Source organism: Nicrophorus vespilloides, unplaced genomic scaffold (genome assembly GCF_001412225.1).
Source record: "Nicrophorus vespilloides isolate i.1.1-1 unplaced genomic scaffold, Nicve_v1.0, whole genome shotgun sequence".
NCBI lineage: Eukaryota > Metazoa > Arthropoda > Insecta > Coleoptera > Silphidae > Nicrophorus > Nicrophorus vespilloides.
The window spans coordinates 348,141-373,667 of NW_017098790.1; the positions used below are offsets into that span (position 1 = coordinate 348,141).

Here is a 25,527-nt window from a genome sequence, read left to right on the forward strand (position 1 = left end):
ATAGCGAATCCACGAAACCTATGCCGTTCACGTTTTAAATGGCGAGACCAATTTAATTGTACTGTTGTGCAACGCATTGCAATAGGTCAGATTTATGTTAAACGTTATTCCCGAATAATTGATCCAACAGGAACCTGTTTTTGGTCGGTGGGTTGCATACGAAACCTTTAGAATACACCTTTAACGTGTAGTTGTAGTTTAAATGTTGCTTTAATTGTTAGATACTCAAGATTTATTTTAGTAATATTGCGTGTTGAAAAAATATATTTATCAATGTGAAGAAAAAACAAATTTCATCAATTCTGTAGTATCCTTTATTGCCATAAAAGAGAAATATACCTCATAAGTTTCTTTTATAGTCATATACATCGTACAGCACGAAATCAAGCTGCATAATTTACGAATAAGTTCGATAAAAAAGGGCAATATCTTACGGCGAAAGGTGTGCTGGGTTGCACGAAGAAAAAATGAATTACATAAATAGGATTCAAAAGATTTATGGAATTACCCAAAAACTTGAATGTTAAGAAAGCTTTGTTATCTACAACAACGATGCATTGCGGAACGGAACATGGATTATTATAAAATATATTTTCTATACCAACAAATGAGACTCTTCTTTGAGTCAAGTATATTTTATTTTTATTATAATTGAATTTTATTGCTAAAATTTTGAAATAATTATTTTCTTTTGTACATATAATTCTTATGTTCTAATATGTGACATCTGAAAATATGCAATTACATTAAATAAAATTTTAATTTCTGTTTCTACCTGTGGTTCTTTATAAAATATAAAAACCGGATTGCGACTCTCTTTAGACTCATGTGTGCCCCTGTTCTAATAATAATAATAGTTATTATTATTATTGATATTTATATAACACATATGTGTATAAGACAGTTTTTTTATGTCATGCCAAACTTTAATTGTGTACCTAAGATCCTGTCAAGACACACCAATGATGAAAATTACTGGAGTAGGAGCACAAATAAATGTTATCTTCAACAGTATTTTTGAACCGTTGATGATAGACTCCTTGCAAAAAAAAACCGAAATAATATTATAAATTTAATTTTATAACTTTCATGATAACATTTTCGATAATAATTTCTAAAATTCTCGTAATAGTGAAATATGAAATTTGGAATTGAAAATAAATTGAACTTACTTATATATATTAATTCTTCAATAAATGAAATATTTTGACATGACTCTTTGATTATTTACTATGCACCACACGTCATCTAAGAAAACAATTAACGAAGGAATGCATTATACGCATATAAAACAGCAGATGACTATTTAACTTTTTAAGTTTACATTGTTTACTCAATGAATATTATTACTAAAAGTCAGATTAAATATAATTTGCTTTGAAAGTAGATACATTAATAGTATTAATAATATAAAAATATATAAGAAGTCTATGTAAAACTGTAATATTTAACTACAGTAAAAATTCGATAACAACAACAGACCTGTTGCTATTATTGATTATAAAATTTCTATCCATCCATGAATATTTATTGTAATCTTAAGTAAAAAAGATAAATCTAATTAAATTATTTTAACATAATTTTATTCTATATTATTTATATATTTTTAATTAAACTACTCCAATTCTTATATATTTTCAAAATATTTCATGAAAAAAAAAAGAAAATAACATGTATATAATTCCGATACAATTATTTAAGTAGTTTCTTATATTATTCTGTCTCTATTTATACTTTTGTAATTTTCATGCGGTCGTACAGGCACAAATGATAGGGTCGCACAAATTCGGCAATTGTTGCAGAAAACATAAAAAAGTCCACAAAATGGTTTTGGCCGATCGTAAATTGAAGTTGCGTGAGATAGCTGACACCCTGAAGATATCAGAAACACACTAATTTTGCTTGAACATTTGATGATGAAAAAGCTGTATTCGAAATTTGAGGCCAAAGATAAATCGTTATACAAGATGGCATCTAAATGTTAGAGAAGCGTTGGAATGAATGTAGCACTCTTGAAGGAGACTATATTGACGAATAAAGTCGAATATTGCCTAAAAGTTGTTGTTTTATTAGCCATTCTACAAACTTATTTAGTCATGTGTTAATATGTTCTTAAGCTGCAGATTCAATATCATTATTATATAAAGATTACATATAACATAGCCAGATTTTTCAAACTTTAGAATATATTTAATATAGACCAGCCTTTCTCAACTTATAGGTCGTGTAAAAATTTTTATAGGTCGCGAAATGACAGCTGTCATCATATATTCCTGTGGGAAGAAATGTATGATCTGATATTAGGATTAATTTCATTTTTTTCATAACAGCATTATCTAAAATTGTTAGCTTCACTTGTTGTTTATAATCAAGTACTTGATGAAGTTTGGAATTACCAATTATTCTTAATTGGACATTCATTTGGATTTTATTACATTTTCTTTCTAAGTAATTTGTACGAGTATTGTTTACTATAAAAATTATACGATTATAATTGTCATGGTAACTACGCATACACTACAAACTAAGCAATAAATTACTTGTTCATTGATTTAGTTATATCATCATTAATTAAGCAGATGAATGTAGTTTGGAATATTTCAAATAGTTTGATTTCTGCGGTTCAGCAATGTTTGAATCGCAGTAGTATTACAAGGAATTCTCGGAAGCGAAACGTTAATCCCAGGATGGGAATTTGCGACGTCATAATTATCAATAACGTTACTGATAATCTACGTACGTCTTGTGATTTTATTTTGTAAGCATTGTGTGTTTCTGTTGCTTCAGAAAACGTGCGTGAATCTCGACGATTTATATTTAGATGGTTCGCAAATTTCGTTGACCCAGTAGAAAATAATAATAATTATAATTTGACGCTAGTAAAGTGTTATTGTTTGTTATTTTCAAAGCACATACGTGTTTTCGTGTTTGCACGATTTGCATCTCCGTAAAATGGGGTAAATATCGTTGCGCAAAGAGCTGACGTTACACAATTGCACGTCCCGCAGTACGATAACAATTATATTTACTGCAGGGTACAGAAGTAGGAAAGGAATATAAAAATGGGAATGTTAAAAGGTCAATCTGCTTATCGCCGAGTGAGGGGTCCTCGCTATCTTCGAAGCCAGCAGACGCGGATCACTTGTAATTACACATTACACTTTATCGAATGATTTCGTTCCTATTTTTAAAACGCACGGTTAACAGAAATATAATGCCTCTTCTTGTTTGTCTCGACTTTATCACATGCTTCTACTCTTCGCGTGTTCGATTGCACATTTTGTTTTGTTTTTGTTCGGCGTTAAGCAATATTTTTGTTTTTGATTTCGTTTGTACTTAAAGGATAATAAAATGACGAATAAGTGCCCTGATGCATCAAAAGTATTCTTTCAAAATCAATAAAATAAAACACATGAAAATACCAAACAACTATTGATATTAATGGCAAATATGGTTAATGAATTTTAGTACTGCAATACTGGGTAATTGCCAGTGAGTAATTTGAAACTTTACTAATTGAGAAACGTAAAAACTGCACAAAAAGAGATTTGACTGTATGTTTAAAATAATTGTTTACTAATTTTTTAGAATTTTAGTTTGCTCAAGTATAAAGCTTTTCATTTTTAATACGAAGATTTTTTTGAAACACATCTTATTAGTTAATCAAGGTATTACAATATTTAGTTAGCCAAGCATATTTAATTATAAATAAAAAGAGATTTTTCATTATAAAAATATAGTCTTCACAACAAACCATTATATGATAATGTGATGAACAAATTTATGAATAATTTCATGAATAAATTCGCAAATTAAGTATTATTATTTAAAGCGGAAAGACTTATGGAAAAACTAATTAAAAAAAAAATTATCACCACATATTTCAAAGATAACGGCAGACATTTTTAAAACTAGTTATAGTCTCAATGCAACATTTGTTGATTATAGAGTAATCTTGGATAGTTGCTGAAAAATTAGACAAGCTACAGGCATAGCTAAACAAATGGAGAATATCGATTATAGAAATGAAATCTGTACATATCACATTCTTACTAAAGAAAGACAACAAATTTTCAGCCCACATGATGACCCAATGGCCAAAATCTGCTCAAATCAACAAAAGTCAAATAAACGGAAAAACGGAATTATCAATGGAGAATAAATTACTAATATACAAGGTAATATTGAAAGCAATGTGGACGTATGGCATTCATTTTTTATCCAAAGGTTTCAGTCAAAATGCCTAAGGTTTATCACAAATAAACAAATACATGTTTAGTAGCAGATAAGAAAGAATCACATAATAACATTCTGGTTATTAACCTGCTTGAAAAGAGACAAACAACAAATAATAATATTAAATATTCACCGGGAACAGATAATAAATAAAATTATTACGACATAATAAAATATTTCAGAGATGCGTCTTTATTTAATATAAGAGATAATTACGTCAATGTTATTTGAAATCATTTTATATTTTAAAAAATGTTTTGAAATTATGTCATTTTATTTATATTATTGTTATTTATACTAACAGTAGATCAAAATTGAAATGATTTGCATAAATGTACGTCGAATCGTTCAACAGTTTCTCGATCAGTAAATATTGTCAAACAACATATTTATGATGCAAGTTATCATTACTTTCCATCACATTTAAACCTATTGACCTATGAATTACTCTTACCAAAATTTCTTGGAAATATTTGTTGTACATTAACATTTATAGCTGTTAAAATTCCGAATATTATAAATAAAAAAAATATTTATATAGAATTTACAAAAACATAATATTTTGCTATAATAGAATTCTACAGAACTTAAGATCTTACAAAAGTGTTAAGTAAGTATTGATAGTAGTTTTTAAATTGTAATTGCAAGATGATTTGTTCAAGTGGTAAAAATGGATGCCGAGGGGGCGACGATCATATGTGTATCAATCGTTGGGGCGCCAATAATAGGTAATTGTATTGTTTTATTGAGAAGAAAGGCGGGGGCGCAAATTACATTTTTGGCCACTTTGATTTCTTGAGGCGATGGCGCAAATTAGATATTTGTCCGCAGGCGTAAGCTTTCCTTGCTAAAGCCTTGCATCTTAATACTAAACATGTTAAATAAACGACCGAAGAATATAGTATTTGATGGAAAGTACAGATGTTAGTAGTAAATCAAGTTTATAGAATTTAAATATTGATTAAACATATAACATCTTGAGTAATCTTTAAGTGGTAGAGTAGTATAAATATGAATGCTTTTTGGATTGTATCTGATTAGAGTCAATTCACAAAATCAATAAAACTGAGGACTGGCCAAAATCCTCGAAAACATGCAACTCTGTTAGTGGTAAAATCGATAAAGCACCAAAAGGAAAGCCGTAAAGAAATGAAATAAGTGTTTCTGATTCAGTTCAACGGTCCTTAAATTGAATCAGTGTTTAACGCTAAAAATAGGTTTACAAATGCATTAAATTTCTTTAAATTTATAATATAATATTTTTTTTTAGAAAATTAATAATTATAATTGTTTATTGGAGTTGTAAATGTATTGAAAATACTGAGTTATTTAAGAATTGTTGTCTTTCCGCCTCTACATAATGTTTTCAGAATGTTCATAGTTAATATTCACAAAAAGAATTGTATATATCCGACACTTTTGTAAAATTAAATATTATAAAGATTATATGGATTTTGTACAATTTTGCAAGTTAATTTGTCCACAGGACAGTTTGAGTTTTAATTATTATTATTTTCTTATCTAATTATTCGTAAGACTGTTTGCAGTTCAAATATGATAATTAAAACATTTTTACTGAATTTATTATATCACTTTGATAGAGTTGTTGTTATTATTGTTGAATAGACTTGTGTGGAAGGTCAGATGCGAATATATTTTTGCACCTAATTTGAGGCGACACATGAATCGCATCGGAGTCTATTTACTATAGAATCTCTGCAGGGGGCGAGGTCAAGAGGTTCAAAAAATGATTGCGCCCGTGTCAGAGGCCAGAAAGTCTCCGAGCAAATTAAATAAACGGATCTCAAGATTAAAGTCCACAGGCATTCTTGCGCAAAAAAAATGACGTTACACTAAATGAAAAGAAGATTAGATTTCTATTGAATTTCTTTTATTCGGACCGAAACGGTCGACGTACACTATCATCCAATTTACTTCTTTTCGTTATCATATCTATTCTTCTTGTCCTTCTTCCGGCGCTTGCGGCGGTTCTTCCGCCGGTGGCGGCGCTTCAGCTTCTTCTGGGGCGGGAGCCTCGGGAGCTGGTGCCGGCGCCTCCTGATCACCTCCTTCTTCGGACGGCGGTTTCTCTTCAGTTACCTGATAACTTTCCACCACGGTGGTTACTTCGGTATGTTCTATTACTATTGTTGTTTCTTCCTCGTGCATAGCCATTTGAGAATCCGTCTCTTCCGGAATCTTCTGACTTGTCTTTGATCTATAATCGAGAGATTAAATCAGCAGTCTACAACATAATTATTTCAGTACTTATTCACAGAAGATTTACTCTTCAATGGGCCATGGTGAGATGTTCCTGTACATATAAAGAGTAGCATTAGTAAATAGGATACTTATTTAGTTAGAAATTCATACTCATTCCTGAATGATCGGAACCTAAAGCGGCATCTGAAATATGTGAAACTTTTTATTATGTCTTCGAATATGGTTATGTAAGGTACCTTTCAAAGACGATTTGGAGGCTTTTGAACCTCGTCGCGACAATCTAGCAGATGAAGCCCGTTTTCCTTCTTCCATCTTAAATATAAGAAAGCGTGCAAATTTGGTTAACTAACTTAAAATGTCTTACCGCTATGGTTGATCTTGCAGATATTGGCGCTCCTGAAACCATGACGGAAGCCCTCTGAGTCACGGATCTCTAAAAAGTAATTCATTAGATAACCTATAAACACCATTTAGTGGAAGAAATAAAACCTTCTCTTCTATTGTATCAGGTGGTTGAGCCTCGGAGCCCCATTGAGCCAAGAAATGACCTAATCTTGTCACCCTTTGCTGAGGTGTGGTAATTGTATGACTTCCTCCACAGTACCGATTACAAATATGATCTTCGCTATAAATATACGAGAATTAAATGCAGTTAATTAATAGCAACTATAAAATAGCATACGCTTTTTTCAAACTCTTGGCGTTCATTGCATTTTCGAAATTGTTCATATTCCTAGCGCCTGGTAATCTGCAAATAAGTGGATGAGATGATATTAATTTAATTATTAAATTTTAGATAAACTTACGTTTTCTGCTGCTTTCTCAATGCATCCAATTCGTAAGCCAAATACGGTCCCATGCTTCTGGTAGGTGGAAGACCTTGAGCTGCAGGCTTTAACGTCGAGTCCATCTCTTTCCTCATGACCACATCCTTGTCACATGATATACAATTAACATTCCTCAGCAATTTACTCTTGGTACCAGCAGCTTCCTGTTCCTTCTTCAACGCTGCCAAAGACTTCATTCTCTCCTGGAGCATCTTCAACTTATTGTTGATGAACTCCCTCAATGGACCCAAATCCATTTTATCTAATTTTGTTCCAATTTCGTATTGAATATTATCCAAAGCTCCTTGCCACATGAGTTCCTATGAAATACCACTTGGAATTTACGTTTTACAAATAAACATATTTACGAACCTGTTGTGACAATTTCTCAAGAGCGTCTTCAATACCCTTAGATAATTCATCGCAAGCGCTGTCGAATTGATCGTGAGACACCTTCCTATGCACTGTGCAAGCATCCGCTTTATCCGCCAACGCCTCTTCAATGTCTTCCTTATCAGCTTTCATCGATTTTAGCAAATCAATTTGCTCCAACATTTGCTGAAAACGGTTTAAGTATATGACCTTACATTATTTAATCTATTAACACTTACATCCATTAAAGCTTGTTTCTCTTCTTTGTCGTTCAGAAGTTTAACAGAAGTATCGGCAAGTTGCTCACATTCTGCTTGTATCGACAGTAGCTTCTGATAGACGTTCATGCAGCACTGGTTCGGTTCATCCATGTTCTTATCGCCAGATGGAAGACTTCCTTGGATCTTAACCAGAATTTCATTGAAATCTCGTTCGATATCTGTGAACTGATTGTGAAGTTTCGTGATCTCGTCGTTGAAGCTCTGATCCAGTTGTTCCAGATGATCCGTGTAATCGTGGAAGCGCTCTTCCATCAGTTGCAATTGTAGCACCGGTGGTAATTCACAAGGCTCTTCACCAGCATCATCATCTTAAAAAAATAATATAATTGTATTAGTCTTTGATAAAGTCATGACAGTTAGTACATACCTCCATCCTTTTTAAATTTGTTACCAAACATTGATTTCATTTCTTCAACGTCTTGTGCTAATTGCGTCAAAGGACTATCCTCCGGTATGCTATTGTGTATGTTAGCTACAATATCCTTAAGCTCCGCCAATTCCTCTACTAACTGCTGAAGAAGATCACCAGGTGGAAGACTCATCATTCTATCTCTGAAGTTATCTTCACCATCTGTGGTATCTGGATGAGTTGCAGATTTTTGGCTTGTCGGTACATTATTGCTCTTATTGGATTTATCTGAAGCAGCCGTTGATTCACGCCTGAAATTAAGGTATTACAGTGAAGATTTTTTTAAAATGCATTGCTTTACCCTTTCGTTTTCATTCCAGTTGTTGAGCATGTTTTCATCACCGTCAACGGTGATTTGATGAGATCTTCTACCATGCTGGCCATCTTGTTCATACCGATTTCTGCGGCGTCCACCCTTTTGGATAAGCTCAAGAGTTGGTACATGTCAAGGATAGGAGATTGGGTCGTGGAGGATTGTATGGCCTCGATTATACCGAGATTTGCAGGCAGCTCAATCATATCTTTGACCTGATTTTTAAGGGACTCGACTTCGGACAGGATAAAATCCAATTGGGCTTTGGTGACCGTTGTAGAGTGAATGGATGGTGTACCTTTACCAGATCCATCGACAATCATCACATTCTCGTTAGATCCTAAGATCATAGAAAAAGATACAAAAATGTTTACTCAGAACCAATCACTGATGAACCTCCTTTCTTCGATGATGCGATTGTGACCTCAGCAACGCTGAGTCGGGTGCCACCATGAACTATATTCTGCAGTTTTTCAGCATCTGGTCCTCGGATCTCAACGCTCAAATCTTGAGCATTCATCTTATTAACAAGCACCTGAAGTACTGTATGGAGCAGATTGAAATTCACAACACCTTCCTTAAACGTAACATTATTAGCAATTTCTCCACAGTGGAGGATGTGCTTGTTACTTACCTCAGGTGAATTTACTACCAGATCGACCATTTTGGCCAGCGGCACCTGAATGAAAGTCTCAGGCATCTTCCAAACTTTATTTACATTCAGTCAAAAATGTTTATTTCAAGTTAATTTTGTTGGCGGAATTCGATTCGATTCCAAACCAAATATCAATCGATTGAAGTTTCGACTACTGTCAAATTGTCTAATCTGAAATCTACTTTCTTTGTTTCCTTAATATTTCAATTGGCAGATGCGATTTAATATGTTTAATTTTGTTTAATCATTAAAATATATCAAACATTTTGATTAAAACTCATGTTTTTAATTGTAATTATTGAAATAAAAATGAATGTTTGATTTTCTTTGAGAATACATTAAAAAAATACAGCAATACCTCTAATAGTCCGAGTAAAGTGTTCCGTCAATACCGGACTATTCGAAATAGGACTATTAGAGGACTTTAAAACCGCCTTAATAATAAACAGCGAAAAATTCCTCCAATTCCTCCAAATTCAAGAGGAAAAAATGATCATTTAAATTAAAAAAAAAATCTATGAATTTAATAGAATTTATTTTGCTTAGTTAAAATTTAGTGAATCCGCTCGCATAGTGCGGTTTGTTGTAATTAAGAAATTATTACTTTTTTTTTTACGTTTTATATTTATACGTAAGTTATATTTTCGTAGTTAAATAAACATTGCTTTAATGATTTTTGTAAAAGCGATAATTTTGGTAAACTTTGAGTATTAATAAATATTAGGTCCTATGAAGATCAGTAAACAAATACTAATTTTTCTATATTTTTTGATATCGAATCGAATTCATTTTAATACAATTAGTATAGTGAATTTGAAATTTTAATTGAGTAAAATAAAAATCTTTATACAGTTAATGCAGACTATTTTTAAGGCCTTGATTAGTCCGGTTTCAAACAGTAGGGGATATTAATGTAGCAGTATTATGCGAGGTATTTCAATATTTTATTTTTCATATTATTTTTTCTTTTTTTTTCTATATTTCTAATTATTACATTATATTTTAATCATTTTATGTTCATATATTTATATTATATTTAACAATGTGCTATGCAAATTGCAGCTCAATAAATAAATTGTATTGCAAATACTAGCTTATAAAGTTAAACTTTAACTATAGTTTTTAAGTTGAATTATAAAACTACTTTTGTAATATGCCATCATACTTATTTATTAATCTTTAATCATATTTTTTTCTGAATTTAGCAATAGTGGTTTGTAAATCAATTTAAAAAAAGCAAACAAAAAATGGGTTTTATAATGAATTTGGTGGTGGAAAAAATGGTCAATATAAAAATATTATATATTGAATATTGAATACACGTAAAACTCATACGAAATTATATTTATCTGAAATGTGTACATTGAACAAAAAAAAATCATCGTTTCAAACAAAAAATCACACATGTCACGTACGAAAATTTGTGGAGCGCGCGAAAAAAGGGTCGCATTATCATGCATTGGATTTGCTTAGAAACAACAACAAAAAATATAATAAAAAAATACAAGTGTATTCGCAGTTTATTTCGTTCTGTTTTCAACAACGAGTAAAATATTTAATTTTAATCTCAAAGGGTAGTCCAAATAAATAAGATTCACTTCTGTCTATATTTCAGTTTCCTTTTTGTACACGTGGCACATCGCCCTCCGTATGTTATCTCTCGTATAAGCTTCGGAAATTGTAAAGATTCCTGACTGGGTTGTGTGTATGTTCGAAGGTTGATTTGTTTCTTTTCTCTTTTCCTTGTTGCTACTGCTTTTAGTTTTTTTTTGTATCTTTTAGTCCTTTTTTCTCTTTGGTCGTATTTTGTTTTGGGGGGTAAATTTCTCTGGGGGTTGAAGGGACGAGGTGGAGTAGAAGGAGGTGGAGACGGAGGGCGTCGAGACGCGATGCGCCGCGACGCCTGTGTATTTGTGTGTGCGGTGCGGGTGGACCCCTACGGTTAGGCACCGTGGTCTGCGTCGCTTCAGTCGAAGATCGTAGCGGGGCCAAAACAGGCGCGCGACCCCCGTTGTTTTCAGCTACAAATACGAAGAAAATACGCGAAGTTTTATAGAAAATTTTTGCTCCCGCTGATATAATTACCGACAAATTTAAGTTTGTTTAATTCAATTACATCCCGTGTGTGTGTGTGTGATTTATTTATTTTAAATTTTAAATTTTTTATATTAAATTATTTATTAAAACGCGAAACTTTATTTAATGCAGAAGTTCTAGGGTCAACTCGGAAAGTTTTTACCTACTTGAAAACGTCTCTCGTAAGATATTTTCTTTCGTTTTAATGTAAACATTACTTTATAATTTCATTACTTTGGTAGACTAGAGTTTTTTTGAATTATATTCCCTGCTACCACTTTTAAATCTATTTTTTTTTAAAGTTTACAAATTTCTCACAATTTGTATGATCCAAGTTTAGATTCTGATTTTCTTTTCATATTCTGTTTTATTATAATTATTCATGTCGCCTGATATTTAATTTCTTGTATTAACATAGATATTACTTTATAAGTTAATTTATATAAATTTATAACTTATAGCCTTTATTAAATATTTAAAGTACCTATTGATTATATAGTTTTTCGCCATACTTTTTTTTCTAGTTATTTTATGTTAACTCATTATAATTGCGCAATATGTGTCATTATTGTGATTATGAAATTTCTGAAAAATATAATCTTAATATATATATCAGGTAGAAAATCTATGGTTGATAGTCATTTCTTCCATATTTTGAACTGCTAATAAATATGCTATTTTTTATATTTTTCAAGAATTTGTTCTTTAATAATAATTATTTTATGCTTAAAAAATATTAGAAAGTTGTTAATGCTTTAATGTAAGTAAAAACATTTTATTTGGATTAATGACACAAAATTGGGCTAATAAAAATTGTTAATAGAGAAATAATAAAAAATAATATCAAAATGCAGAAAACGCTATAAAATGATGATTTTTATATTAACTAAGACTTTAATTATGTCTTACTGAAGAAAATTTAGTATTTATTAAAATTATTTACTACATCAAACAAACTGAAACTAATAGTAAAATTATGTAGTTTTTTCTTTAAACTATCACAAAAATATTACATACACACTTCAATAAGTCATTACTTTATTGACGTAAATTAAATATTACAAAATGTTCCACTTTATTCTTTGAAATTATAATATATTTTTATAAATATTTATTGTAAATTGATCTAATTTAATAAAAAAGATAGAAATATTGTAATCAACGGTTTATTTACACAATGTGAAAATAACATTGTTGTCGACAAATAAAATTGCGAATGAACCTACTACTATAAAATGTTTGCACAGCAACTTGCGAATATGAATATAGATGAATTATTAGTTGACACACCTTCTCTATGGTTTCATCATTCTGATCAGGTGGAAGAAAATTATAGTTATAGTATCGCAAAAGCTCCGCTCACTATAAGTTTAATAAAAGAGGACTTCAACTAGCCAGTGAATTGGAAAACTGTTTTCTTATTACCTTGTTGAAACAGCTACGAGTTTTAAACGTGAATTAATATCATGATCAATTTCATTTTTTTTTATTTATTAATTTTGAATTCTTTTATAATTGGATATTAAGATTATATTTGAGATCATAAATATAATATGCCTCAAAGAAGAACATTTTTAATCAAAAAGCAATTTATGGAATGGTTAAGCACAGTTAATTATAAATATTGCAATGAAAACATAAAAATATTAGAATATTATAGGGTAATTAAGTTTGTATACTATATTTCAGGGTTTCTCAAACTATGTTGTTTGTTCTTTAATTTTAAAGTTAATAAGGATTTACGAAGTGTTCCGTTGCAGAAAAAGTTTGGGAAACCCTGTAATATATAGTGATTAGTTAACGAACTGTTCGAACTTTTTATGTTCGGAGTATAAAAATATATTCGGATATAACGAACAGCTTACTGAGCAATTAACGTTACTTTTGACCCAAATACCAAAACATACATTTTTATATAAAAATGTTTAAAAAAATGGCCATGGTCTTTTCGTCTGAAATATAATAATAATTATATAATTATTATATTTTGAAAATGTATAAAAATAATTTAAATTGTATATAAATTTAACAAAAATCCAATATTTTTATAATAAATTTTGAAGCTCAACAAACAAGACAAAAACAGCAATTGAAAGCTATTATTTCCTGTCCATTAAAATAAATATTTGATTTAATAATTTCATGACGTTTCATGTAAAGAATGCACGATATATGAAAACATATTTTTCATGGGGTGCATTTGCATACAGCCCGTAATTACAATAACAATGAACATATGCTAATAATTAAATTTTCTCATAATAAAAAAATAACATGGCTTTGGCGGAACAAACTGCAATTACAAGTTTTACAAAATAAACAGACATTGTTTATTGACATTATATTTATATACTTATACCTCGATTAACGAATAGGATTTATTGCACCGAATTGCTTCATTAAGCGTAACTTTGTTTTCAGAAGTATAATTACTATGTCTTTGTAAAGAAAATAATATTTTTGAAACCAGTAAAAAATGTATTTTACATTTTAATATATGAGTCGAAAAGTTGATTGTTTATGTTTTTTCTTTTTCATTTAAGAATTCTCAGTATGAAATTATTGCATTAATATTGCGCCTAACAATAACATCTCTTCCTAAATGAGGATCTGCGGTTTTTTGGCAGGAACTTCTGTAATTTCATCTTTATTTTCTTTATCTTTATTTTTAATAAGGTTTTCTAAATTCTCTATAGAAAAACTATTATCTTCTGTATCATATTCTTCGTTATTTTAAAATCTTCTAATTGAGCCATAAATCCATTTTTATTTTTTTATGTTAGTTTATTCTTCTAGTATAACTTTTAGCAATATTTTGAAACACACTCCATTTAAGCATTTCTTACAGACTTGATAAATAAAACAATTTGTAGGACAAAAAATGAGTTATATAATAATTATCTTTAATGTAATTCTAAGAACTGGATCTTATCCCTGGTAGTGTAAAATTGCTGTAATAATAGTAATTAATATCGTATAGACCGAACAGTTTATTTTATATTATGTATGTTCTAGAAATTATATACAAATAGGAAATTAGTTTTAAGTATGATTTGAAAGCAATTTCCAGCCAACAAATTAAAAGGAATGCAGAAGATTGATATGGATGAATATGAGCAAAAGAATTGAAAATAATAATATTTTAATAACTAAATTTGTTAAATAATAAAAATATTTAAAATCATACTCATACTTATATTTTGAAAGAAAATAATTTAATAGTTACACATTTTAAAACCATTTTAAACTTAATATAGTATTGAAATAATCGAAAGGGTCTAATTGAAAGACTGTTTATTGTTAAAATATTATACATTATGATCTTTAAATGGTGTCATTAGAAGAATCTATAGAAAGAAACAGTATAAAAAGACAATTGTATTCTTATAAATGTTTAAATATAATTCTGAAGCCTATAACCATTCGATTCACTTACAGATCTAGTGAATAGAATGGTTAATGAACTATGTTGTAACTATTATTTGCTATACAGTCATACGTCTGTTAATGAACTTTAATCTGTATTTAATGATGCAAATAAGTTTATTAAAAGTAACCTATTTGCACGAAGCTTCGATCTTTATTTCATTTTAACATTACGTCAATGATGTAACTATTTTTACACTCATGTCTCTGACAACAAAGAAGCGATCCATTGTTTACTTTCTATTAAATTATTTCGAGACATAGAATTAATGTTGCAACTATGATTTACTATACAGGCATACCTATGTTAACGTTACATTTGATAACGAAACTTCGATCTGTATTTAATATTTTCTTAAAACATTTCTAAATACTACTGATGTGATATAACTATGATTAACTATACAGAAATACCTCTGTTAACGTTGCCTCAAATAACGAAATATCGATCAATTTTTTATTTTCTATTAAAATATTTCTATATTGAAACTATGATTTACTATACAAAAATACCTCTGTTAACGTTGCCTCAAATAACGAAGCTTCGGTCAATTTTTAATTTCCTATTAAAACATTTCTAAATATTATTTCTATGTTGCAACTATGATTTAATATACAGGCATACCTCTGTTAACAAAGCTTCGATCTGTTTTTAAGATTCTATTTAAACATTTTTAAACATTATTGCTATGATTCAATTATGATTTACTATACAGGCTTTCGCTCACGTTACCTCGGATAACGAATCTTCGATATACAAAGATAAAGAAAAAACGATGAAATAGTTTCATTTTATTTACAAATAAACGTATTCTCATGCCTCTCAGAGTTAAACTGAGGCATACGATTTTAAGGAAAATAAATACTTTGTGCAACTAAAGTTTTTTGCTAAAACAATGGAAAAAATATTAATTTCTATTATTTGACATAAAACATTACTCAAAATAAGAATTTTTGTTTTCATATATTTACGCATTTAACATTGGTTAACTGAATGAAAAACTTCAAAATATTAAATTAAATATGTCACTATGAGTAACTAAAACTTTTATTTAAATTTAAAATATTTCCCACCACCATGTGACAGTTTTTAATCTACCTAACTACCACTTAAAAATATGTTGAAGAAGTAATTTCATTAATCGAGCTATAATTACGAACCCTCGACTTACAAATTCCCGGTCTTACGAACCAAATTCTAAAAGCTCTAACTTGTTACAAGATATATAGTGATAAAAAAGTTAACTGTCCAAACAAAAATTGATAATTTCTTTAATAAAATATAATATTTTTGGAAGATGTACTATATATTTTGTAGCATTTGTTTCTTCTATCGTTTTTGTAAGTATTTTGTTTAATTTAATCTATTTTTTCAAATGTATGCAGTTAGTAATACGGAATTTAACATATATACAAGTGAAAACCATGATAAAGTGTGGAAAAATAAGTATATTTATACAACCCTTTGGCACTAGTTTGTAAGTTGGGGGATACCTGTATTTTAAAACAACAATAATTTGTAAAAATACATCAGCAATTATATTTACAGATCAACATGCAAATTAATTTTGAACGCGGAATAAATACATATGGTCAGCAGCCCTTTGTAATAGTTAATTATATTTTGCAAAAAATATATTCATATAATTATTACTTTCCGGCACATATTTAATTAGTAAACATAGATGTTTTAATTATTTAATTGCAGAAAATAATAAATTAAATTACATGACGTTAATAATTATATTGTTATATCATTTTATGCTCGGGTCCCTTGATATAATCAGGAGGGAGGAAAATTGAAAAATTAAAAAAAAATTGTCCAATTTAAATTTTCATGAATACATTTTCCTGCCGCAAAGCGGTTACATTTGATATTTAAACCGACCCAAATCCGACGTATCTTGCATTTACATTTAAATTCGGAAGATTTTAAAATAACATTGATTGTTAGGTTTAAATATGCTTAATTGAATGTGTATAACTTAAGGCTGAATTAAGAGAAAGCGTAATTATACTAAAGATATCCCAAATGAGTCATGAATTTTGTCCAAATTAGCCTTGATCCCAAAAGTTTCTGAATCAACGATTTAGAGAATTAGTTTTGATAGGTTTAATCTCTATATGAAATGGGTGTTGGAGTTCGTTGCAAATTCGCATTTGAAATATTAAATGGCAATGTATATGTCCGTTGCAGTTTTAGCTTTGATGTGCATATATGTAATATTTTAATCTGGAATTTAGTATTCGCGCTACGGGTCAAAGCTTAAAATAATATATGGTTTTGTAATAAAAAGCAATGAAAAAATATCAAAGAAATATTAAATTACAATGTTTTCATTATTTTTTCTTTACTATTTATTTGTAATTTTATTCACGTTTTACTTAATTACTTGTAAACTAATAAATTTAAAATATAAATTGTATAAACTACAGAAAATACAACAAAATGTCAGTTATTTTTATAGCATTATCCAGTTTTACGTAACAATTTTCAAAATTTTAGAAATTTTTTCAATAATTGATTTAGATTTGTTTTGTTGATGATTACGCAACTATTTTAGTTTAATTAAAAGACGTATAATGAAATATATTATATATTTTGTACATGTATTTTCTTACATTTCTAAATAAAAAATTGTTTTTATTACATATTTTTTAGTAAAACTGAGAAATATCAGTTGTAAATAATTACTTCATTGATTTCTATTTATTTCATATTCTGTATTTTATTATTCTCTTGGCTTCTCCTGCGTTTCTCATTTTTGTTTATATTTTCATAAAATTCATTCATATGGTAAAAAACATCATAAAACGCAATTACAAAAAGGTAGAAAGGTCAGTACCTTTTACAATATTTTTTTATGGCTGGGGTAAGAAATACGTATTAATTTTCGTTTATTTACAGCTGCCGTAATAAAGGTTAATATTATTACTTAGAACTATATTGCACCAGTGTTTCGCCGAACATAGGTTGGGAAACCGCGAAAAGTTACCTCAACTCATGCAATATAAACATTTACATTACCAGCAATTAAATCGTTTCCTTTTTTTGAAAATGCATTTTAACATTCATTATTCTTACATTTTTATATAAACTTATTAAAATAGACTATAATAACAATAAACTATAATTTTTCAAAATAAAAATATTTATAATATCCATATATAGTAAAAACAATCTAATAATTAACTTGAAATTACTGTTAAATATATTAAAGAAAATATAGTAATTTATAAATAAAGTAGAAGTTTTCAATTATTTTATAGATTTAAAAAGTGAGAGATGCTTTATATTAATTACATTACAATTAGTATTAAACTACTTAAAATGTAATGGTGATTAATAACTAATTTATTGTTTTTTTCTATTAAGAAATCAATAAATTTAATTCATTTTCTGTTCGTATGATGTAAATGCAAATTATGATGTACATAATTATTCTGTGTTGCTCAGTAGTTTAATAACATTGTACAAATTCACGTAATACCTCAATTCGTATAGTATTCAGCTATTACAAAGTTGCAAATAGTTAGAGGTTTAGTAATTACATTAAAGTTTTTGAAAAGTAAAGTTCTTTTAAGTTATAATTGACGTTAAATGTTACATTTTTTTTCAATTTATGTAATTGAATCAATTTACAAATATTGAATAGTGTAAGTAATTTATATAATTAATTAAAATATAATAATCATTATATAATCAGTTAATGCAATATTCAAGTATATTAACTTTTCTAATTAATGTTAATTGTTGTTTTTTAAGAACTTCGATATTTATAAAACATTCCTCAATAAATAACGTACTTATTAACGTACATTATATAATATAATCATGATGAATGAAACATTGTAATTATCTCAAAATTGCTAGAATTTAATGACACGTAATAACTCGCACAACTATTTAATTAATTACATCATATTACATTAAAAATATTGTATTCAATTTAAGAAGATTCATAATAATCGCATGATACATATTTATTTATAAAACGTTTATCAGTATTTCCGATTTCATTATTAATTTTTCAATTAGTTTGAAATCGCATTTTTTTTATTCCAAATAAGTAAATACATATATCATATCAACATTTGGCAATTCATTTTATAAGATAAAAAAGAGAGTGTATCAACAATATCTTTCATAACGTTAGATGTTTTGTTATTTTTGTCTTGTTTTATTATTTTATTACTTCATGTTTTTCAATCTGACACAAAGTCATAATGCGCGGAAGATAACCGAAATTTGAAAGACCATCCATCTTAACTTGTACATTAGAAACTCATGATGATACAAGCATAATTATTTTTTTTAGAAATGTATACAACTTCTTTGAATTTGTTTGTAGTTTAGGAAGGTGAACACTAATGACTTAGAAAGGGTCACCTATATTTTTTACCTGAGACAAATATTATATTACTAAAGAAAACATTCTGAGAAAATGAAAATAAATATTTTGTTTTATTATGCATAAATGTGCAGAATTTAGGAATAATTTCTACTTTCGTGTAACCCAAAGTTTATGATGGTCATCCTTTTCATCATTTTATTACTTAATTTTCTAAAATAATAATAACAATTTATATATTTCAATGGAAAAATGAAAGTTAAATAAGAATAAAAATAAATATTCAGACGTTGAAAATTTAACACCTGAATTGTCCTTTAATGTTAAGAACTTAATTGAAATATTTATCAGTTACTTTAATATTATTGTAAAGTTATTAATTAATTTAAATGTATTTAATGAATAAAAAACGATGTGACTTTTCGCCTTAATTTATTAAATATATTAGTATATTCATTCAAAAAGATTTTGCAATTAATATTGTTATTAAATTTAATTTAAAAGCATTTTCGCAATTATTTTTTTACAAAATCTTAAAAAAATTGTAATTTTCTTTAATGTATTTATTACTAAACTAGAAATTTTTAATTATATATTTCCATATATTTATAATAAATATTATATTTATTTGTGATATTTTATTCATTTTTTTTAGATACAATAAATATAATAGAGATAATTAAGCGTTAAAAACTCTAATAACATTGTTTGTTATTCATGTAGGACGTGTTATTCATATTGTTACATTTAAAAAAGTAAATAAATATACTAAGAAATTTTGCCGGTACTCGCTACATTCCTTAAAAATCCAGCTAAGAATTTTCTAGATCCATTTTATCTATTATAGTTCTTCTTTTTCATTTTTTCAACTTTTTCAACAATGAGTTTCGTGAAAATTTCAGGATTTACAAAGTGTTCCTTTGCAGGAAAAGATTGGGAAACACTCACTGAATATTCTATCACTACATGAAAAATGTTACCATGAATTATAATAATTTATGAAAAAATATATTTAATTCTTACCATTGCGTTTATAAGCTGATACATACAATTATAGTATTAAATCAGAAGATCTCAAAATATGTTTATTATTAAAATTTGAGAATATATTTTGATGGAGAATGGAATGATTAGAATTGGTTACATAATTTTTTGTAATTTGATTTATTATGGTAATTTTGTAAAATGTAAAAATCTAAAGCACAAGTTTTTTTTTCCATTTTCATTCTTTTGTATATTAAAAATTAATTAAGCAATCATAACCTTTATGAGCAAATAACCTTGAAAAATTCCTTTGATATTAATGGTCTTGATTTGATGTTTGATCAATGCAAGGAATTGCCGTAATTTTAAATGAATAAAAAAGTACACATTTTTTTATAGTTTTATTTTTTGTTATTATGTTTGTTGCAATAAATATTATTATTTGTTATATGGTCAAATATATTTTTGAGCAATTTATTTTTATGCGGATTTAAAGTCTATTTTCAAACGGTGCGGTATATTAATTACTATCATTTAAAATGATGATATGTGTACATGAAATCTGTGGAATCTCGCTTAACGAGCATAATCCGTTCATAATCATAATTACTCGTATAGTGAATCAATTTTCCCCATATAAACCAATGTAATATACTATAACGCGTTTCATTATGCAAGTCATTTTTCTTACAATTTATTTTGCTCGTTATGCGAGGTTACACTGTATTTAGTTCTTATCAAAATAATTTAATGTTCATAATTTATTACAATAGAATTGCAAATAAAATAATATTTAATTAGTTTTATTCCATTGATTTATTAAGAAATAAGTAATAAATTGATGTAATTTATAACTATGATATAAATTGTAAAATGGAAAATAATTAAATCCTTCAAAATGATAAAACGAAATTTTGAATGGATTCAGAATTAGTAAAGTTATGTACAATTAAATTTATCTTGAAGCTTACATTTCTGTTGGATACGTGGCATTTACTATTTAAGAGGTATTCTAATGGATTATTAGGCTTAAAATACCGTTGGTTTATAATGAAAAGAAATTTCTTAAAGAATAAGGTTTTTGTAATATGAATAAAAAATGTCATACAGTTGCCAGAAAGATAGAAAAATGTGATGGGATAAAATAAAACTATACAAATAATTGCGTTTGTGAGAATGTAAGTATAGCATTGAAAATGCAGGTATTTTTGAAAAGAAAAAGTTTGTATTTCTTTGCCCCCACTAGTTTCAACCCCCAATAAACGCACCTTTTTTGGCTATAAATACCTGATGCGAAAAATAGATAAGCATCAGTTTTCACTGCAATTTGTGTGCATCAACATCTCTGCTTTCCAGTTTTTAAAAATACTACTACTACCATAGCAATGGCTTCAGTTGAGAAAAATAATAATTCTCTTATGGATGATGTAGATTCAGTGGTGGCTGTAGGTGAAGACATGGCCTTGCAAGGACCATCTGACACGAGCATCGTTCCTGTATATGAGGCAGAGGTGACGGCGACCAACGAATTGGACGATGAGCTGAAGAAGTTAGAAGAGATACAAAACGAACTTCAGAGAGAATACATTACAGGTCCTTTACAAAAAAGTATTAAGGCAGATTTTAACAGTGTGTACGTGGGGAACGTGGATTACGGGACGACGGATGCTATTCTGAAGGCCCATTTCCATGGCTGCGGCATAGTCAAGAGGGTCACCATACCTGTGAACAAGTTTAACGGCACTCCAAAGGGGTTCGCCTACATCGAGTTCTCTGAGCCTTCATCAGTGGAGTTGGCCATGACTTTGGACCAGTCTCTTTTGCGCGGAAGAAAGATCAAAGTGGTCCCGAAGAGGACAAACAAACCTGGATTCTCCACCAACCGTCCGCCCAGAAGTGATGCATTCAGTTACCACAGCAGAGGTACACTCAGACCCAGCAGAGATTACACAGGAAGGATCCCTCATACTCGTAGCTACGGCGGAGTTAGCCGCTTCACTCCGTATTAATAAATTTACAAGACTTCCACTAACTTGTATATAAAGATTCAGGCAATTTTTCCTAGGACAAGCATCTAACAGATTACAAAAGGTACCAGGAGTGGTAGACCCAGCAAAGGTTTTACCGGAAGGTTTGCTTGTCCTCGTGGATACGGCGGTTATAGAGGAAGAGTTAGCCGCTTCACTCCGTACTAATAATAATAATTTTCAGGAAATCCACTTCATAGTACAAGTATCTAACGGATTACAAAAGGTTTAAAGTATAAAAATGTGTATTCCATTAAATTTATTAGTAATTAACTTTAGGACATTCCTGAAATATATTTTGAATAAATAATATATACACCAAAAACACTTTTGATTATTTTTTTTATAACTTTATATTTACAAAATAACAAAATTTAAGTTAAGTTATAACTATTTTTACATTAGAACTCCGTATTAATAACTTTTCAAGACTTCCACTAACTGTTATATAATTAATCAGGCAATTTTTCCTAGGACAAGCATCTAACAGATTACAAAAGGTACCAGCAGTGGCGCTATAGAATATGTAAATTTGGCATTTGTCCGGAGGAGCAATTGAGTGCATTAATTAATCTTAGGACATTTTTTATATATACTTTGAATAAATAACATATACACACAAAAAAACACTTTTGAGTATTTTTAGAAACTTTATAATCATGTAGTAAAAAAAGGCAACAAACGAAACTTAACGTTATACATTTTGTTCAAAGAAAAAAAGAGTACGAGTTGGTTCAAAAAAGAATGTAACATTATTACAAGGCGAATTAGTAAAGACACAAACTATTCTAGCACCAGATACTTCAGAAGTGAAGAACATATAACATATTGTAATATAAACACATATTTTAAATTGTAAATAATTAATTAAAAAACAGTTATGTTTTATTTAAAAAATAGCAAATACTTCATATAATGAAAAAATATTCAGTAACGTAAAATAACTTTTATAAGCTATTAAACATATTTTTTCGTATGTGCAAACTTGAATATAATAAACTAATTAGTTCAATTGTTACTTTTACGCCATTTTTATGAATGATTTCATCGTATTAAACTCAAATTTAAGAATTCATTCAGAATTATTTTCAACACAATTTAATTATGTTGTATATTTATACAAAATAAATTCTGTCTTTTTCTGTTTTTACACTGATGCAATTTGCAGTCCTTTTTCTTGTTTTTTTTTCATTTAATTAAAGCTTGAACACCGAGTAACTCGATTTTATCCCTTTGAATAAAACTGTAACGGTGGATAAAGTTTTATTTAATGAAAATTCCGGTAATCTTTTCAAATGTTATAAACATACTCTCATCAATATATAGTTTATTTAGTACCTATTTGGTTAATAATAATTTCTTATCGATCTAAGTTTTTCTGCTTATTTTATTATTAAATTACAAAAACATAAAATATATAATGACCGACATTGTATCTAAATAGTGTTACTGTGGTTATTATCAATATTTATATCCATTTCTACATTTGTACGTAAATGACACACAAAGCTCATACAAAGGATTGTTGGCTCACATTTTTCCATTCCAATTTATATTATTAGCAATGGCGTTAAAAATAGTTACAATATTTAATTTCCAGAAAGAACTTTGTAGCAGTTAACTTTATGTTTCTTTTATTATTGCAATAAATATTATTGTAATAATATACCAACTTATTTCACATTAAACTTCAATGTAACAAACAATAAATTATACGATGTTGGGTTTGGTATGTGAAAATTGGAATATTGACAACAATATCTTGTATTCCTTTGTCTTGTTCCTAGAGAAGTCACTAATTCCTAAAACCTTTGCATGTGTGTGTACTTGACATGTTCACTTGACAACAAAGATTTTTTTGTTGATATATAAAGTGAAAAACTATATGTATATCATGTATTTTAATAAATTAAATACATTCAAAACATAAACTGTACTTCAAGTGTGTTAAGATAGAAGTTCTAATGTAAAAATAGTTTATAATTTAACTTAAATTTTGTTATTTTGTAAATATAAAGTTATAAAAAAATAATCAAAAGTGTGTTTTGTATATATAATATACCAATAATATATACTAATAAATTTAATGTAATGCACATTTTTATATTTTAAATCTTTTGTAATCCGTTAGATACTTGTACTATGAAGAATTTTCCTGAATCATTATATACAACCTAGTGGACGTCCTTAAAATTATTATTATTAATGACCGCCGTATCCACGAGGACGAGCGAATCTTCAGGTAAAACCTCTGCTGGGTCTACTTGGGTGTACCTCTGCCGAGGTAACCACTTCTGGGCGGACGGTTTGTAGTCGAGAATCCAGGACTGTTTGTCCTCTTGGGGATCACCTTTATCTGTCTTCCGCGAGAAAGCGATTCGTCCAAAATCATGGCCAATTCCACTGACGAAGGCTCAGAGAACTCGATGTAGGCGAAACCCTTAGGAGTGCCGTTAAACTTGTTCACAAGTATGGTGATCCTCTTGACGACGCTGCAGCCATGGAAGTGCGCCTCCAGGACGGCAGGCATCGTCCCGTAGTCCACGTTGCCCACGTACACACTGTTAATGTCTGCCTTAATTTTAGCCTCCAAAGATATGTTGAGAGGACTCACCGTTCTAATTAATGTAGTAGCACTTGTGTTGAATTGCTTCTCAATTTCGTTTAACTTTTTCATCTCATCGTCCAACGTCCAATTATTGATTTCGGAAGCCATTGCTAAGAAAAGTAATATTTTTCAAAACTGGAAAGCAGAGATGTTAATACACACAAGTTGTAGTGAGAACTGATGCTTACCTATTTTTTTGCGTTTATTTGGGGTTGAAACTACAGAGGGAAGAGAAATACCAATTTCCTCTTTTAAAAAAATCCTGCATTTCCAATAGTATACTAACATTCTAGCAAATTTTATAATGAAGCGCTTTGTTTGTAAGCAAAATTACAATTTAAAATTATATACAATGAATTAGTTTTATTATATATTTCTAGCAACTTCATGAATCCGTTCTTATATATTTTCTTGTTCTTAGCAATAAAAAACAGAACCAAGTGCAATTTTTTTGTTCTTCATCATTAGTGAAAGTTTTACCTTTTAACGAGCTTTACGAACTTTTAAACAACCAAGTTCCAATAATTTTCCATGTGTTATTAAATATGTGTGAAGTCTTACATTGACTTGGTGGAAGAGGATTCCCTTGCAATTTGCCAATTCTGGTTTTTTCCATATTTGGTTTTGTAACGTGGTAAAATAGACAACGCTGCAACTACGCTCTACGGGGAAACCGCAGCGAACCGCGAAAGAAGACGGTCGAGGTCTCCAGTTAGGAAGATATTTGATATATATTTG

The 25,527-nt window shown here is 28.8% G+C and overlaps 2 protein-coding genes and 1 pseudogene across 2 annotated transcripts; 1 reads left to right on the forward strand and 2 right to left on the reverse strand.

Annotated features, from left to right (window-relative positions):
* Positions 1-6,166: 6,166 nt before the first annotated feature.
* Positions 6,167-9,380, reverse strand: LOC108563188. Its single transcript, XM_017921794.1, is given in 13 exon segments — positions 6,167-6,454; positions 6,505-6,550; positions 6,610-6,642; positions 6,696-6,771; positions 6,824-6,892; positions 6,949-7,084; positions 7,142-7,207; positions 7,266-7,606; positions 7,659-7,868; positions 7,943-8,247; positions 8,307-8,599; positions 8,650-9,037; positions 9,040-9,380. Coding segments are annotated over 13 exon segments (2,550 nt in total). The 5' UTR covers positions 9,362-9,380; the 3' UTR covers positions 6,167-6,189.
* A 12,159-nt stretch (positions 9,381-21,539) lies between these two features.
* On the forward strand, positions 21,540-22,413 carry LOC108563189 (polyadenylate-binding protein 2-like). The gene is made up of 2 exons (XM_017921796.1): positions 21,540-22,156; positions 22,206-22,413. The coding sequence occupies exons 1-2, from the start codon at positions 21,540-21,542 to the stop codon at positions 22,411-22,413; spliced, it is 825 nt and encodes a 274-aa protein (XP_017777285.1).
* Positions 22,414-24,441: 2,028 nt separating this feature from the next.
* On the reverse strand, positions 24,442-24,897 carry LOC108563190 (annotated as a pseudogene).
* Between the last annotated feature and the right edge of the window lie 630 nt (positions 24,898-25,527).